This window comes from Colias eurytheme, chromosome 13 (assembly GCF_061535395.1).
Source record: "Colias eurytheme isolate Ceu_HAF_F1 chromosome 13, ilColEury1 Martin Lab GWU primary, whole genome shotgun sequence".
NCBI classification, from domain to species: domain Eukaryota; kingdom Metazoa; phylum Arthropoda; class Insecta; order Lepidoptera; family Pieridae; genus Colias; species Colias eurytheme.
Genome location: NC_142992.1, coordinates 3,458,312 through 3,476,950, shown reverse-complemented (window position 1 = coordinate 3,476,950; position 18,639 = coordinate 3,458,312). Strand labels below are relative to the sequence as shown.

Sequence of the window (18,639 nt, the reverse complement as noted above, 5' to 3'; positions counted from 1 at the left end):
CAAGGCCCATTCCTACAAGTTAAGACCTTTTGCTTGCTTTTAAGTACAAATTATTTACTTAGTTTATCTTTTCGGATAAGTGCAATGATATTTTTTTCTAGCTTGCAATCGTACTTACATGGGGGACGTGGGTCGAACATACGAGTTAGAAGTCAGGCGGCCGAGGGAAGACCATCTGCCGTTCATATGCTACCTCAACTTTACCGCCAACGGCGGTAACTATGGTGATATTATACAGGTAATTATTATTAAATGATGTATTTTCTAACGTTTTATTTTACGCGAGTATTATACATTTAGTAATTAAAGTCTTTAAAGCCAGTCCTCCCCGTGATCACGCTCGCTGCAAAGTGTGTGAAACGTCAGATTTATATTATGATGAAAAAATCGCGTTTAAAATCCGTTAAAGTCATTAATTTCTAAATTATGAAATGTCATCCAGACAAAGTAATTCTCTAAGAATCTCTAAGGAACCCTAAAAACGTAAATTTTGAGAGCTAGCTTTGAGCTTTTACGACTTTAATATAAATTTTATTCATATTTTATATTGAACACGGAAATATCTGAAATAATAGAGTGTCTAGAATTATGTTGAATTCTTTCGCTTCTTATAGCGAACCCACGAAATACGATATAATATAATCTTAAATTCAGTTTTTCTTTTCATTGTAAGATGTTTCAATTGCTTTTTACAATGAATGATATATTATTTTAAACATGTACGACCTTGGAATATTTTGCAAAGATTAATGAAATAATTGATGACAAAGCAGTAATTATAAATTAACAGCTACGTCCAAGCTACGTCAGACACTGATGTATTTCTTTATTTTTTTACCCCTAAATGATCTATGAGGTTAGCGTTAGTTATGGAATTTGGATTATTTATTACAAAAAGCGCCCATTTTTGAGGATACACACTAAAAATTATATACTAACCTGTAAACTCTAATACAAAACATAATCGGTTCAGTGGCTTAACACCACTCACTTGTCACGTAATATTGACCACTATCCCATTGTTGCAGTTAACTTTCGACACGTTTACAGTTGGTAAATTTGTGTCGTTCACATCTGACGGGTGTCCCGATGGGCACATGACGATCGTGGAGAGCAGCCCCTCGCCCCCCACGGGGCAGTGGTGCGGATCAGCGTGGGGGTACACGGTGTACTTCAGCGAATCTAGTTCTATTAATATGACGTTGAGACTTGATAGATTGAGTCAACAGGTATGTAATAAGTAATAGTGTATGTAATAAGTAGTACTGGTGGGTGGTAAATCAAATGTTGATGTAAACACATTCATATATAACATTGATATTCATAGAAACAGATACAGACAGTAGTATATAAATAAACAAAAAACAAAACTTATAAATAATTCACAATTTTGACAATATCATATCTGTTTCGTGAATTTTTCTCGTGCAAGTGTGATTTTATAGTACCTACCTATTTTAAAATGTATATATTTATAATTTAAACTTACCTACATTATATTCTTTGCCTGCGCAGTTGATTATTCGATTCACGTTCGTGGTTCTGTCAAAGTTATTTCCCCGTAGCTTTAAAAAGGAAAGACTAGTGATAAAATTGACATAATAATATTATTTTATACGTGCTTCCATTTTGTCAATTTATTTGTCCAAATGCTACAATTCTTGTAGCGCGTTAGAATATTGTCAGACTTTAAAATGTTTGAACAATTTTTGGTGTAGAGTTTGTGGTAAAATCCGTTTCGATGAATAATGATACAAATAAGAGCAGCCTTAAAGCAGAGATCATGACAGGAATGCCCTTAATTTGTAAACTCGTTTCAAAGGTGGGGACATTAATCCTAAATTTGTCTTAGTCATGTTAAACCCTAAGTCTAAAAGCTCTGTCTAAAACAATAGAACAGGCACCAATTTGTACGACGGTCTACGGTACGTGGGTTCAATTAATTTATTCCGAACCTTCTACATACGTAAGCTTGCCTATGTTTGCCTGCCTAACTACATACGTTTAGCATCGACACAAAACGTTAATTAACAGTTTCAGCACATTGCAAAGTTAATCCATATAAATGAACAACGGTATTTATCTTCATTAAGGCCCTAAGCAACCCCTTATGTTCCAGTGACGTGACACAACTAACGACAGGATCACGCTCGAACACGACTAATATTTCATCGGCCTAATTTTACCGGCTCAATGGCCCCTTTATCTTATTTTAGCTATGCAAGGGTTGAACTTTCAATCAATTAATTAGCGGATGATTACTAACACTCCCGGGATCGCCCGCTAAGCTTCCTCAATTACGATAATGAATATTATTACGTTCTAATACTATAATTTAATAAAGGCAATTAAATTCGAGCCAAGGAATCCGTTTAGAATCCCCTGAGGTTTCGAATACTTCAACCGATTCGATTTTATGTAATTTCAAATATGGAGTAAATTGTAATCTGAAACACAGAACGTGCAATAATTAATGTTGAAATCGTACTGTATTGTGTGTAGCGTATGCTCGAAATGAACTAGAATGTGAGACACGACATTTATGACAATTGAAATTACGCAAATGTGATGCGTCAGTAATTACAAATGGAGCCCGTTTGTAGGGTGTTGGATACAATTTCGACTTCAAGTTGGCATACAAGTTCCTAAGACGGAGTGAGGCGCGGTTGCGGTACGGCAACGCGACGGTGGGGGCCTGGAGGGGGGAGCGGGTCCCTGGCACGTATTGCGACCGCATCCTGAGCGAGTGCGATATTCGCGCCTGCCGTATCCAGTCACCGAACTTTCCTGGCGTGTACCCGAGGAATGCGACGTGCACCTATCGCATAGAACACACAAAGGTAAGCGGATTATGAAATGGTATGATGTTTTATGATTCCCGTTGGAAGTTATCAGGGATTGGTTATTGCATTGATGCATTGGACAATTATTTTGATCACACTTCTGTTCGAATATATCGAATGAAATATGTTCTAATACGACAGTAATGTATTACTAAGTTTAGTTGTAATGAGAGAGCTATGGAAACTAAATTCGTGCAGTTCGTACAAATGAGAATTAATAATCTTATTTAGTAAGTTAGGTAGAGTCAATGTTATACGTAAACCTTGATTCAATCTACAGCAAAATTAGCATTAGCCTATCAAATATCATATTATATATCAGACTGCGAATATGTGATATGAAATTGTATGAACATTTTCTCCAAATACATTGAAGATCAAGATGAGCTACATGAATTTTACCAACGCTTTATTAATTTAAATGATTAAAGGAAAAACTTCATTATAGTCTTAATATCTTAGTTTTTAAAAAAACTACTAGTAAGTTGCATTTTGTATGAATGTAGTCGAGGAACCTTGGTAGGTGGATATTTAATTGATGGTATCGATCCAACTACCCTCATTTAGGTATAATTGTGTTGACTTGCTGCTAACTCCTTAAAAGCTCCACTGTAAAGCAACTTACTACTTTTACTATAAAGAATAAAAATTTTAAATGCTAGTAGAAGATACATATCTTTTTCTTACCTTGTTACTTTGCGAATACACGTATTTTACGCACCGATTGTTATTATGAAAGGTGTAAATGTGAATGTTATACCTGAGAAACCACCAGAGATATAATCCTATATTTTTGGACAGCATCTATAACGCTTTACTCGCTCGTTAAGTACCATCGATCTCATCCAATAATGTATAGTGTTATGGCATACCTACATACTTTCAATAGTATATTATTTAATACAATCTAGACTATGATACAAGCTCATACGTAATTTACAACACTACTATAATTTTCGTGCCACGCTCTCTAGTTAGGCAAACTTCCCGCTAATATTGATCGTATAATAATATATGAGGTATATTTATCAAGTAAATATGTTTAGTGCGGTTGACGAAGTTGTGTGTTTATCCTTAATACGTTATAATTAAACTAGTTTGTTTATTCTGTAATAATATGCTAGTTACGCGAGATGTCGAATGCTATTATTATTTCTAGGAGGGCTCCATATTGTATTCATTCAATATCGTTTTAATGCGTTCTTTGTATGTTAACAATTGTAACTTAGAAAAAGTGCATATTTTTTGAAAAAGGTAGAATAAGCACTAAAACAGGCTTCTTGAGAGGGCAATCGACACTTGTTCTTGATTGAAATAGGTACCGAAAATAAAATTTTACTATTAAAATCGGTTTACCTTCAAAATCGGTTAATAGTAGGTATTCTAAATAACTGTACCTAAGTAATTAAGCGACAAAAGAAAAAAACAAGAATAATTATCTTCGATTCTGAAAGCTCTATGTTTAAGAATTAGAATGTTTACAGATTGATTGATGATATGATTTTATACTGCCATAGTTCATGATATAGTTGATATGTAGATATAGGTATATTTCATATTCAAAGACAAAGCACTTGAATAACCGTCTTCGTGAACAATCGGCAAACGATATAAATTACAGCTTTTGTTACCTTAACTATTATTAATATCATCAAGTCATTATAATATACCATAAAAACCCTCTCGATTATGATCTGTAATGTAAACTCAACTTCCAATTGCAAGCCGCATCAGCAGAGGAATTTTCTCGGAAGCCTGGACATCAAAGCTATAAATAACCAGTGACGTATAATTGACCGAGTAATAAAAAACAAAAGCAATATAATTCGTATGCGCCATAGATCTGGGTTAAAATCGTTACGAATTTACATGAAAACGAGCGACCCGCGCACAATAGGCTGTGTGGTTGATGCGGCTGTTTGTATTAATATTTAATTTAAAATTCACACCAGAGTACGCTACATACACAACACATAATATATTAATACGCTCGCGAATTTTAACAGTGCACGGCGCAGATGAAAATGTGCCTTGATATTTTACACTCATAATCTTGCGTTGATCGAACTTTTTTATAATATGGTTGTTAATGAATATAAATAAAAGACTTGTTACGTGTGTTTCAATAATTTAAGCGTTGATTATTTTCTCTATTATAATATTAAAATAAAACAAATAACATGTTTCATCTTGAATCGTAGAGTGAACAGGTAGGTACCTTATACGGAAGTGCGTTCCATCTTAACCACGGTTTTAACATGAAAATTTATCAATACATATAATTTGCAACTGGCGTCCGAACGTTTTTATATAAGCCAACATTCTACAGATATTCTTTCCATTAAATCTCTTTCGATTAGGTAATATACATACAGTTGTATATCAAAACTTTTCATAACATAACATAGTTACTTTTTAAATACGTGAATATATATATATAGTTCTTGTTTTAGAGTCTAATGTAATTAATTATTTCAGGCACCTCCAAACAAACATGTTCTATTGGCAGTCAGACAAACGAACAGTCACAAGATACATATCAAAGACCAAATAGTCAAATATGATAGAAGTCAGCGAGTATTGAAGTAAGTTCTCTACATATATTAAGTAGATTATCTCTCCAAAATAAAATTGGTAAACATTACTCTATACAGGGTGTACAGGCGACTATTCCGTAACTATTGTAGATATCAAAAATCTTTAAACTGATATCGAAAGCCCTTTACCCAATGAATAAAATGACAATAATAACTTTTTTAAAATCTAACGGGAAATATCCAAAAAAGTTAAATTAAAAGTTACTTAAATGTACAAAAATGTAATTGAATATCATAAACATAAATTAATTATTATCAAACAGAAGATAATAACAGATTTTATCAAGTAAATACCATTACAAAAATTCGTTTTGTTGAATGCTAACTATTACTGAAAAATAAATATCGATTATCAGGTCTTAGTATACCATCTAACGGTTAGACCGTATTACATAAAATTGGATGACTTATAAATTTATTGTAATACTAGACCCAAATTATGATGAACAGAATTGCATCTAAATCCCATTTCAAAAGCAAACATTAACACAAGGTAACTTACAGGATCTGGGACCAATGTAACGTAGTACAAGATTACCTAACTGTCTGGGACGGGGCGACCCGCGACTCGCCTGTACTAGTCAGGCTCTGTGGAGGTGACGCAGTTCCCGACATCATCACCCGAGGTCCAAACATGTTATTGGAGTTTCATACGTCGCCATATGATAATCCTTTCCATCCTGTACCGCTGAGTTACCTGCCTGGTTTCGAGCTTGAAGTTCAGGTAAGCTATTTGGAATTGCATTTGATAAATGCAACAACGCGTTATATAACATGATGTGTTTGTGTGTGTGTTTTATCTTCACGGTGAGAAATGTACACAAACGTTTTACAAAAATATAGAATTGTTCAGTTTGTTGTATCGTAACTTACTTGTTTTTAATATAAATACTGTTTAGTTGTAATTCTTATCTACAATTAAGTACACATAGAAAGAGCCGTTTAGGAGATATAAATTGAAACAGAGATATCTACTGATAACTTGTTAAGAGCCATTTTTAATTTTAGGTGTGCAATTATACGAGTACCTACTTCATATGGTTTATCCTATTTTTAGTATAAATCCATATCTCACTCAAACTCTACATCAACATATTATCTACAAAAATTTTACACCAATAAATCAAAGAAAAACCTTTACTATCATTATAACTCTATATAATTACTACTTTGATAGAGTACAAGATTGTATACATATTGTATATCTATTTGTCAAAGGAATAATTATACACTAGGAACATTAATTACAAACTTTTAACCTATTTCCTTTACAATTGCTTTTGATCTATATTTTCTAAATACAGAATTAAATTGAAAATTACTATTCTAGATAAAATAATTATAATAGCAGTTTGTTTAAAATAAAACATAATTTAGTGTACATGCAGACTAATTACAAAATTTCTCGCTACATTCTAGAATATTTCAAATTCCATAAATTTGAGCGGTGGGATTCTTTATAATGTATTATGAATACGTTAAACGCTTTGTCGAATTAGCCAGTGTATAATTTTGGAATCTAAAGTTTTTCTAACTCACATTATTTTCATTTATATGAATGTAAGGATTGTATTTTTTACAATCACAAGCCTATGATATTTTCTGAAATGAAATTGACGCAAAGGCTTCGTAAATACGATTATAACTTGATAATATTATTACAATAGATACATGTCAAGTAGGTATAAACTATATATCCTCTGCATGCAAATGCATTCCATCCTATACATGAATGGTGTTTATAACAAAAAATAATAATTCAACTTTTAAATTGCAAAGTAGCTACATTATTAACAAGACAGCAATAAAATAACAATTAAAAGCAAGACAAATGACAAGCAATAAAACCATACACACGTTACAACACAGTCTACAAGCACCATTCAACACAAAATCAATACATGAAAATATAACATTTACTTGGCAGGTGCTGTACGTGGACAAAGATTCGCACTCCTACGTGAGCTCGGACGGGCGGTGTCGGTTCGTTCTCCGCTCAGCTGACAATACGAGTGGCGTCTTGAGGAATCCTCGCCACTCCTTGCCTCCTAACACGTCCTGCGTTTATTATTTTCAGGTTTGTATGGATTTGCTTTGATGTAAGGAATGTATTGTGTGGTTTGCGATTGATTTATTTGTGTAAGAACTTGGTTATGGTGATGGTAATACCTTTAAATCAACTATCTATAAAGTTATAGTAGAAGTTTTGGGGTCTCAATTTTTAACTGCAAATTTAAAAATATTAGGTAGTGCTTTTCTTATGATTAATAGCATTAGTAAATTACACAGTATTAAAAATGTAGAGCCATTTTTAAATTTTTATCAAAATAGAAGACGAATCAATACTTGGCTACCCCATTTCCCACACCCACATTCACAAGAACATAAACAACAAGAAGCATAAACAATTTTATGAAAAACTTCATGTGAACTCACTTATGATATCTGAACATTACTTTTGATAACCGATGTATGAATAGCGCTGTTATATACGCGTAATAGTTATAACATTTTACTCATAATACAATATTGTGTAGTATGTTATAACAAATTTTAGGTTCATTAGACTTCGCTTCAAATTGCTTCAAACCAATGACGCAAATAAAATCGATTCACATCATCAACTAAATTGTTTATTCATGTAGAAATATATTCGAATTCTGCTTTAGTGAGATTTAATAATGAATATGAAAATAAATGTTTTTGTAGACACTCGAATAGAATGAGAGCAGTAATAGTTTCCCAGTGTTAAGCTCTTTATATTATTTGTTTGAAAGTAAAATAGAAACACATTTCCGTATTTAATTTATACCTTTTAAACTTGTTCTGTGTTTAATGCAATAATTATCATTTAACGATATGTACTAAAATAATTGTAAAGGTTTTGAAAACCTCTATTTTAAATTAATTAATAAATTAGTAATAAATAAATTAATTTTTGTTTTTCTGTTAACCCGGGACTGATTTGCTTATTACGTAATTATAATAATGAATGCTAAAAACAAAAACAAAATCATAATATTATAACTGTAACAATACCAATTTAATGTGTTCAGAATAAATCAAGATAAACAGTTTAAGAACGGTTTATCATGGTTCCCTCATAACATTTTCTATGTAAATTTTCCTCGTTTTTAATAATATGGTATAATCCAAGTCTTAAGATGAATGGTATCCATTCGGAGTTACGCGACTCGGAATTACCTCTGTGTAACAGACGCTGTATTTTTTGTTCCTTGACTTATTTTAATACGAAATCTTCTACATTACATCTCGCTATAAGCAGCATTGTCTATTTGTAGAATGATATAATGGAATTGAATAAGAGTTTTCTTCGTATTTTCTGAGATATATTTATTGTTATACTGTTTATTGCAGTCAGGCGATTATCATTTATAATGATTTAGATATTAAGATTTATAATTTGTTACTTATTACGTTTCATAAAATATCTTCTAAGAGATATAATGTTGTTAGTGTGATTTATTTGGTAATATTATTTAGTAGGCAGATTTTAAACATATTTTTACGTGTTGCTTGTTCATTTCTATTACCATGTATATTAAAGTTTGTTTTATTCACAGGGTCGCACAAATGAAGTGGTTTGGGTATCCTTCGTGAAGTATCACGCCGCAGGAACAGAACCTGCCGGTTTTGATCAGCAAAAAGATTGTTCTTCGCAACTCACTATATGGGATGGAGCCGCTCCAGATGCAGATCTTGATAGAAAGGTATTTAACATATTATTAAATTTACTGTAAGCTCAATAACAATTCAATTCATTAGAAATTATATTTAAATAATTCTCGATGAACAAACTTTAAACTAAATGTTTATCGTGTAAATTGTATGCAGTCAGTAAATCGAATCAATGCGAATCACGTTTCAACAAATATTCGGAAACATCAAAATTTAAGCAGTATTTACCTTTCAATGTAATATGTTAACAGAGTAATGAAATATAGACACACTCGCCAATGACTCGTGTGGGGCTTATAACAGAGCGACGATACAAAATTGGGTGGCGCGCTTGCCGCCTTCATTCGAGCCATTTCACTTTGCCAACCGCTACCTAGCTACTTGACGGCGGAGCCAAACATTAATTTTCTTTAATGTGTCTGAACACTCTTTGCTACTCTGCACTGCGGTGTTTCATTCATTCCACTTGCATTAAGAATGGATAAACATTTTTTGCTGGCACTTTAATCAGAAGTTTTCTGCTTCGAGGTAATAGTGCACCTGGCCAGAGCAAATCACTTCCCGGTTATACATACTTCAGAAGTAGGTTGAGTATTCAGCATAAAACGTAGCCGATATGTTACGTGGATTAAGTTGAACAATGAGAACGTTAGAGATATGAACCAGTGCCGGTCAGATTAAATCTAAATCGATACTTGCGCAGCAGAAGCTTTATTATATTTCCTAACATATTTTTAGATCGGTATTCATATTGCAACATGAATGGCCATTGTTATTGTATTTAATTTATAATAAATATTTTTAAGAGTATCTTTTAAAATCGCTATGATTTGATAAAATAAATGAATGTGGTAAACAAGTTTTCAATAGTGGAAAATTCTTATTTATTTGAATTTGAATTAAAAAGATCAAACAATAATTTAATAAGTTTGCACAAAGTACTAGAAAATTCCATTAGCAAAAGTCGTGTCGTGAACAAATCTATACTGCAATATTTTATTTCCTTATTTACTGTTAATATCGTCCCTATTGCCTGAGGTTCACATAACATAGCTATAGTTACTTTATAGATACTGTAATATCAAGTTTATTTTTACTGTACACATGTAACTACCAAAATCAATAGTTTATAACTCTAATTTAGTTTAATCGTCCGTAATAACACAGGTATTCCAATATAACCATCACTTTGTGGATAAAGACAGCTGCCTTAATTATACGTAATGTTCGAAAGATACTACGGCATTTAAAAGTCGATATTTGTATGTTAAGTTTGTTTAATTGTACTGGAATGAAATGAGGGTTAAATATGTCCATGGAATAACACATGTATCTTGTTTTACTATTATTTTGGCCAGGATATCAATCAATGGCCCTTAGTAACGCTTGATTATCAACAAGCTTTTTTAGTAGCTTCTCCGTTATGTTTGTATGTAATCGATACATTTAGTACTTTGAGTCACTATAAACGGACAGATTTAATTCAAACTTTGTACGCTTATCAACGATAGGTGACAATACAATAATTTTATGTGTTCATTTTATTAAATCTTTTTTTGATTATATTTATCGATGGATATGTTTTATTTAGTTGGAGATGACAGACAAGAAATCGCTATTGGGTTCATTCTGTCGCGAAGAATCACCTCGTCTTTGCGACCACGCTCTCTTATCAAACGCCACGAGAGCGACGCGGCCGTGCGCTCCCTCCGAAAGCTACATTACGACTGGACCAGCTTTGACTATTTTGCAGGTAGGTATTAATTTAACTTTGTTTTTAATATGTGTTTGTTTAGTTTAATCTCAAATTGAATTGCGTATGTTTAAGTGGAGAATGTTTATTTTTGTTCTTTTTAGACTTTTATATTTAAACTTATCAATGTTTGTTTGAATTCTAAATATTGACTATATTTTATTAAATTTATTGTTATGTGAACAGTGAAAATTAATATGATGCTTTTATATAGATCGCCTACGCATTCGGAGAATTTTATTTCACGCAGAACGTTAAATTCTAAATTTAGATTTGTGAATAACAAATTTCAATATAGATATTTTTTTTCACTTAGTTTGGGACCCACTGTCGTACATTAATTGTAAATCATATAATGGACAAATAAATTTATTTCATTTATTTTCATATTAATTTACTTTATTCGGTTATGACTTTGATACGTAAAAAAATGTAAAAGTAGTTTAAAAAAAATGGTTCAGCTGTTCTGAGTTACAGTGGTGTCTCTATCTATCTCCGCTTTCATTTACGTATTATATAGGTTAAGATCAAACCAAACACCGCCACAATCATCAGATTCAGTCCTATTAGTTGAAATTTGTGCCAGATTGCTTGAACAGAACTGCACTACCGTGTTAGATCCAAACATGCAAGATGCATTTGCGGCGAACGTCGGCTGAATCAATCATGCCGCGTCAACCGACTCTGTGCTACAATTAATGTTACGAAACATATGCCAACTTCAATTTAATTAATTCGTGAGGATGTGTGATTAATTACATATTTGGTTTACTCCATGACGTGACCGTATTGCCGTGACGCAACCTTGAAATTTTACTCTCAACGCGCTTACAGATGTTTCACTTCAAAAAGAATTAAATTTATTCTTATGTTCCGTTTTGGTATTTAAGAATAGACATAATTGTCACCCTCGAAAATAAAATTGCTTTACCGAATTAAGAACTCTTATTAATTAAATTGGCCATTTAATGAATAGGTAAGAATTGGGAATGGATGTATTATTTACGGCAGTGTTATAATTAACTCCCAATTAATAAAAGAAATAAGCTTAAAAATATATATTGTACAAAAGAACACGGGATGTGTTCATTGAAAAGCTTTTTTTTTCGGGGGCCAGACTGATAAAATATTTTCTTCTAAAATAGGACTACTTAAGTAAAACAATATTATGTATTGCATAATATAGCCAATAATAACGGTAGATACATCTTACATAATGTGATGATGTAATTACTATCTCGAAACTCACTTGAGAGCGTGCATCCGACAAAGACGAGAAAATGCATAAATTTGCATTCAATGTAATTAAGAGCTTATCCTGTACTGATAAGGTTAATTTTCTACTGTATAATTTAGAATAATAATAATAATACATAATTAACGCAATGATAGTTTTAATGAGTAGCAAAATATGTTATTGTAAGGGTGCTCCAAATAATGTTGATAGCAACATTATTATTTTGATCATAAATTTGTTATCTCTTTATTGGTCATTATCGTTTATGGCGATTATTATATTTTATGATCATAAGATAATATAAAAATATAAATATAAAATATCAAAAAGTCTATTTTAAAATAAAAAGGCTATTTATTATATTCAAAGGACAAAGTTTCCAGCAATATTAATAAACTTTATCAAAAAAAGTCCTCGGATCGAGCGGTACATTTTAAATTTTCAATATCACGAAAGTGCAGCTGCGACACGAATCTTATAAAGGTCTGAAGGAACCTTTTGTTGCGCTTCATTCATTACATATTGCAGTCAACATTGTACCTCCATTTCTGTCCGCTCAAGTATGCATGGCTTGGTTGTATGAAACTCGCAATTTTGCTGAAAAATATGACGCACCATCGCGACGTGGAATCATTAGTTACCGCCATCTGTTTAGATGCATACATTGGTGAATAGAGGAGCGTTTGTGTATTTTAGTATATGGTACACTGTTGGATTGTAAAAAGTGCTGTTCCGTTATTAAACTGTGAAAATTCGAATTAGAACCCGACTTACAAAAGTTTTGTCTTCCCAGTTTAAATTTTTTAACTATTAAAACGTATAAAATACACTACAGATATAAACTGACTGTAATGGTTAATAGGTTTTAAAAAAATGAGGTCCCTAACTTCGCATGTCTGTTGATGTTTTAATACATATTTTTAATACTGCATATTACCGTAAACTATCGCATATTATAAATAGGTATCAAATATTCGGTTCCTCTAAAACTATAGCAATATGCTTAAAAGATAAAATTCCTTCGGGTTTTTAATATTTTAGAGAATTTGTATAAGTATTAGATTCGTGCTGAATGCCTTGACACACACGTTCACTCGTGAATCTTTTGTAAGACAAAGGATAAATTGTCGAGTTATTCTTAACACTTCGAAAAATATTTGTAGTTTGTTTAAAAGTATTTCCTTTACTGAATGTTACAAATTAAAAGTTTCAATATAATAATTTAAAATGGTCGTGTAATACTTTTTATTTATTACTTAGAACTTACCTTGTATTTGATTAAACATATTAAGCACATTTTAAATATCTCTGATCTACTGAAATATCAAGAAAACTTAAATTAGTAAAAAAATCTCTCATGATATCAAAGTTCATAAGAAAGCTTTCGAATCATCAATTCAATGAATGCACTAGACAAATCTCAATAACGATATACCTCAAAATCAAACATTACCTCACTATTCCATTGCACACCAAAGTTCTAAACTGAAAACTTACGCAGTTTTTATCCCCTTAAGACCTTAGCATTTGTACATTCAGTCGAGCTCAGATAAGTCACGTTGCTCCATAGTGAATAATGCAAGGAGCACGTTGGCTCTTCATGCCAACATTCACTTGTTTCTGAGACTAAAGCAATGGCCACGAAGACTGATTGCGTCGACACTCAGATGCGAATGAACTAGAATGGAAGTTAGTTGCTTCATAGATGGAAGCTAAGAGAGAATGTGTTTTGAACATTGGCAATGTGTTTTGGTGTTGAATTGGTCGTTGTAGATGAGGTGGTCAAATAACGTCTAATTAAATAAATAAATGTTTGAGTTTAACTTTTTTGTAATTATGAATAGCGAATACCTGACCTTATATGACAATGTTAATTTAATTTGAGATCAATTAAATAAAACTCAGAAATGTATTGTGAATTAGAACAGGATATGTTTAAATCAAAACTAAATTATGCCAGTATTATGTCTCGTAGATCCTGCGTAGTACTTCTGTAGATACTGCTACGCCATATCTACGGATATCTGTAGCACTTCATTTCACCATTTCGTGGAAGCCTTAGATCAAATTTTTAGTCTTATACTAAGTTTTCTATTACCTCATACCCTTGCACATTTGGAGCCAAGACCTTAGCGACAAAACTTCAAAACTGTAACAATTAAATGCAGTAAATCTCATGATCGCGACCGCGTTTCTTAAGACCTCGCTCCTTGTAAAGCTTGCACCCGAGCCAAGTGTTTGAGAACGAGGTTTCAAAGGATTGTGACAAGTACTGCTAACATTTTCAATAAGTAGCTTGGTTACAAGTCTGTTTGACGCTGTTTTAGGCCTAGACTCCTTTTTGTTTGTAGAAATGTATCGTGCGATATCAGTATAATTGTTATAAAATTTAAAGTGTCAAAACGAAAATTTTATTAACACAAACAAAATTACTTTATCGCATCGATATTACAACAACATTATGTTGTAGAGATTCTTGTTGTCTATTATAATAACAATTTAACGTGGTGATTATTGTATGTTTAATAATTCATATCGAATATTTTAGGAGACTATGTAGTCTTTTAAATTCGATATGAACGAACGAAAACGAACAGTTTTGGTTAAAACATTAACTATTTATTATATTAATAAGATAAATATATTAATAATTATCTAATAGAGAATAATGTCATATTAAAATTTGATCAAACCTTAACAAAGGTTGGTCAGAAACCAATGATTGCGGCACAACTAATTATGGTACATACAATTTAATAATTTAACGTGCAAATTATTGCCACATAGCGAATGCTATGGTACTAAACAAATAGTTGCCAGACTTAAATTGTGGTTGCTGTGTTAACTTTTGTATCGTGAATTATTTGTAATGAAATTATTTGGTTAAATATGTAGGAAGTAATTAATTGTATTGTTTTGTCATTGTTGTATTGATGTACGATAGAGATAAATGCCATTCGTGCTATTCAGGTCACAGACTGTTGTTGTTACTTACGTATGAGTTTAGTTAAAATCATTTGTTCAAAGAAACACATAGGTATAAAATTTCATTGCTCCATATTCCACGGCGGAATACGGGACTTAATTCATATTTCATACCCTAACATTTCAGTTAATCAATTGAAAGAAGGCACAAAAAGCTCCTGTTTTATGAAAACATACTAATAGTTTTAATTTGGCAGTTTGTATTAATATAGGAAAACCGGTTTTAAACAAGTTGTTAAAGTCACAACTCGGCAACTGCTTTATTATTCAATATTAAACACAGAAGAGGACCTTAGCAAGTTTCCTAACTAAATATTTGAAGTTTTGCTCCAGCACACAATGTTACTCGGTGTTGCTAACCTTGAATGTAAATCGTTTGGCGGCGAATTTTAAATACTTGAGTGCTTGGATTTTACGTCTTTTGTAAAAAATTTAAGGGGGAAACTTGTGTGATTATTCTGTTGAGAAATTTTGCATATAAGATACAAAAAAAGCAAATGCAAGGATGCATAACATATTTTACATTGTGAAAGCAAAGTTTTATATTATAATATGTATCTAATCGTAATTCATAAAAAATATATTTTTTTATTGATCCAGATTGGAAGTGAATAAAAGTTCTCCAGAATATTAATTATATTAAAATAAACACTTTAATTCATAAGTTTTAAAAATAATTTTGTCCATGAGTCTGTCCAAAGTAAAAATAAAATGCAAAAAATACTAAATATTTTTTCCATTTCCTAGGAGCTACGTCAAGGATCAGCACTATATCCCGTTTCATTCGTCCTTCGCTATGAGTTCGTGGATGTCAGCGAGCAGGGACAACCATTACTCGACTCTAAATCCGCATGCGATAGAGTTTTTAAATCTGCACAAACCTATTCTGGAAGATTCCAAGCTCCGAGAGCGATATTTTACTATGGACGGGGTGGAGCGCAAAATCTTACTTGCATACTGAGGTAAGTTTATGGTGCATTTCAAAATCTTATTTAACTCAATGACAATATCGCCCCAATCTGTATAGTAACTACAAACCAGTTAAACGTATCTGAATGTTTTATTTATTTCTAGGTTCGAAGCCAAACAAGGAGAGCGAGTCCAATTAACATTTACAAACACTAATTTCGGAAACAAACATTGCAGCACACACAAAGATTCCAGAACTAGTCGTTGGATATGTAATAGACCTCCAAAGAGAACTATAGGAGGCGAAGGTCTCGCTCAGATAATTATTACTGAATACCCGTGGGAGGGAGTTCCCATAAAAAGGGATTGCCTTTGTACTAACCGTTCTGAGCCTTTGCACATTCACACGCTAACGGCCCCCGTGGTGGAGATTAATTTCACGGTTACTATGATGAATATTACTGAAGATTACGATGATTTTAGTTTTGAAGGTGAATATAAATTCATACCAACTGGACCTGGAGACGAAACGATTTGCTCCACGGGTTGGGGAGATAGACGCCTTAGGGGAAATAGTGGGGAAATAAGGTTATACGATAAAAGAGAAACTGCTATTACACCAGAAATAGTTGGCGATAGACATGTTATATCAGAAAGTGTTAGAGCTGAAGTAGCATGTGTGCATAGACCGTGGCTTATTGAACCTGGAGGAGATGACGTCACACCTGTCCAGGGAAGATATTTGTACGTTAAAATCCCCGGGTACGAAATAACCACATCATCTCCGTTCTGTACAACACCCAATCGCTTATTCATATATGAAGCTTACGATACAACAAAATCTAGAGAAATTTGTCCTGATACGTCTAATAATCTTGAATTGTATTCTCCTGGTTGGGACTCGGCTAGTACATCTTTAGAATCTTCTCTCAAACCACATGCAAAAAGTTATGTCATAGATTTTTTGCAACATGAACAAGCAGATTATATAATAAAATGGATTGAAATCATGAAAAAGCCATCTATAGAACATGATTCTGAAACTAACGTCTTACCATCTTCGGTTCTCCTTGACTGCCGATTTCAGTAAGTATTTTTAACCTTATTTTTTAATATTGTTGAAAATAGTAATAGATACTAAATGTAAATTTTAATTACAGCTGCCCAGAGCTAAATGCGTGCATTCCTTTGACACTTTGGTGTGATGGCAGCGCTCACTGTCCATCAGGCTTTGATGAAGATGACTCTAATTGCTCATTTCGTATATCACTGCCACCGCCTTATGTCGCAGCAGCGGCTGGCGTTGGCTTATTAATATGCGCTGTAGCAATCGCTCTATGCGCATGTAGACGACGCAGAAAAAAAGATAAAGAATTCAAAGCGAGATTGGACGGTGCCTTACAAGTAGAAGAAAGGCCATACGATCGAGCGAAAGTGAATGGCGTTCCAGAATCTACAAGGCAGTACGCCACTGTTCAAAAATACGCAACAATAGACAAATACAGCCTTAGTCAAAAATATAGCGCAGGGCTCAACGACGCGAGGTATTATGATGAAGTGGCTCAAAGGGATAAATTGGCTGACACAAGGTACGCTAGCTTAGGTCGAGGCAGGAGTAGTCGTATGGATAATAGGGGTTCTAGGAAAGCTTTGCCCGATTTAGGTTATCCTGACTTAAAAGACGGCTTTTGTTGACAATCTCCGGACCTTTTAGAGACAACCGTGTGAACATTAATAAATTTGTGTTTCAAGAAAAGACTGAAATGGCGAAAGTGCCTCCATAACAATTTAATCGATTCCTTATTAGATTCGTGGACTCTGTGTGTTGTTGAAAAGTTTAATATAAATAGATAATTCATCATGTGTAATCAAGCTTCATTGTAGGAAATTTTTGTTGAACAAATTGTATTTTATTAATTTTTATACAACGTGAATGTACAGTTTTGTGAAAGCTATTGTAATTTGTAGGATCAATTTTATTGATAACCTCAATAATATGGTTCACTTGTAAGTTGTAATATTGTATTCCCTATTAGGGCTTTATTTTTGTTTACGTATTTGTAATAAGACACTTCTAATCAAATAACATATCTAATTGTACAGAAAATGCTTGACAATACGATATTAAGATATAAATAAAACACTTATAGAATATTATTACAGGATTTATATTGATTTCACTTAGGGGCTATTTACACGAGCGTATAAAACGTCGCAGTTCATACATGGTAATATAATATTCTGAATAAAGTGAACATGGTTTATAAAGACTATTTTCGCTTCAAGCTAAATTTACTGGAAATCACTTTGAATAAATGTAAATAAACCACCGAAACAAATAATACTAAATTGAAACAGTTTGAAATACTTTTTTCAATAATAATTTTTCATGAGCCTCGTGTCTAAATGCCCTTATTGTTTTCAAATGCAATATAATAATTTTGTACACAGTGTAATTTAGTATCTAAGACACGATGAATGTGTTGTTTAAAGTAAACCATAATATTATAGATATAAAATGAAATGTGATATAGGTTGTAAAAATACTACATAAGTGTGAAGAACTGTGTAATTGATCAAATAATTTCTATATACAGATGGTTAAAAGACACCTAA

At 32.5% G+C, this 18,639-nt stretch overlaps 1 protein-coding gene across 1 annotated transcript in view; it reads left to right on the top strand.

Moving 5' to 3' along the window:
• LOC149903292 (uncharacterized) overlaps positions 1–18,293 on the top strand; it is a 60,131-nt gene extending 41,838 nt beyond the window's left edge. Inside the window, exons 3-13 of the mRNA XM_090108667.1 lie at positions 102–238; positions 1,029–1,229; positions 2,604–2,840; positions 5,322–5,428; positions 5,945–6,164; positions 7,368–7,517; positions 9,025–9,171; positions 10,731–10,892; positions 15,862–16,076; positions 16,189–17,109; positions 17,184–18,293. Coding sequence (XP_089964793.1) covers positions 102–238; positions 1,029–1,229; positions 2,604–2,840; positions 5,322–5,428; positions 5,945–6,164; positions 7,368–7,517; positions 9,025–9,171; positions 10,731–10,892; positions 15,862–16,076; positions 16,189–17,109; positions 17,184–17,718 — 3,032 coding nt within the window. The 3' untranslated portion in view covers positions 17,719–18,293. The remainder of the gene's footprint in view (positions 1–101; positions 239–1,028; positions 1,230–2,603; positions 2,841–5,321; positions 5,429–5,944; positions 6,165–7,367; positions 7,518–9,024; positions 9,172–10,730; positions 10,893–15,861; positions 16,077–16,188; positions 17,110–17,183) is intronic.
• The last annotated feature ends 346 nt before the right edge of the window (positions 18,294–18,639 follow it).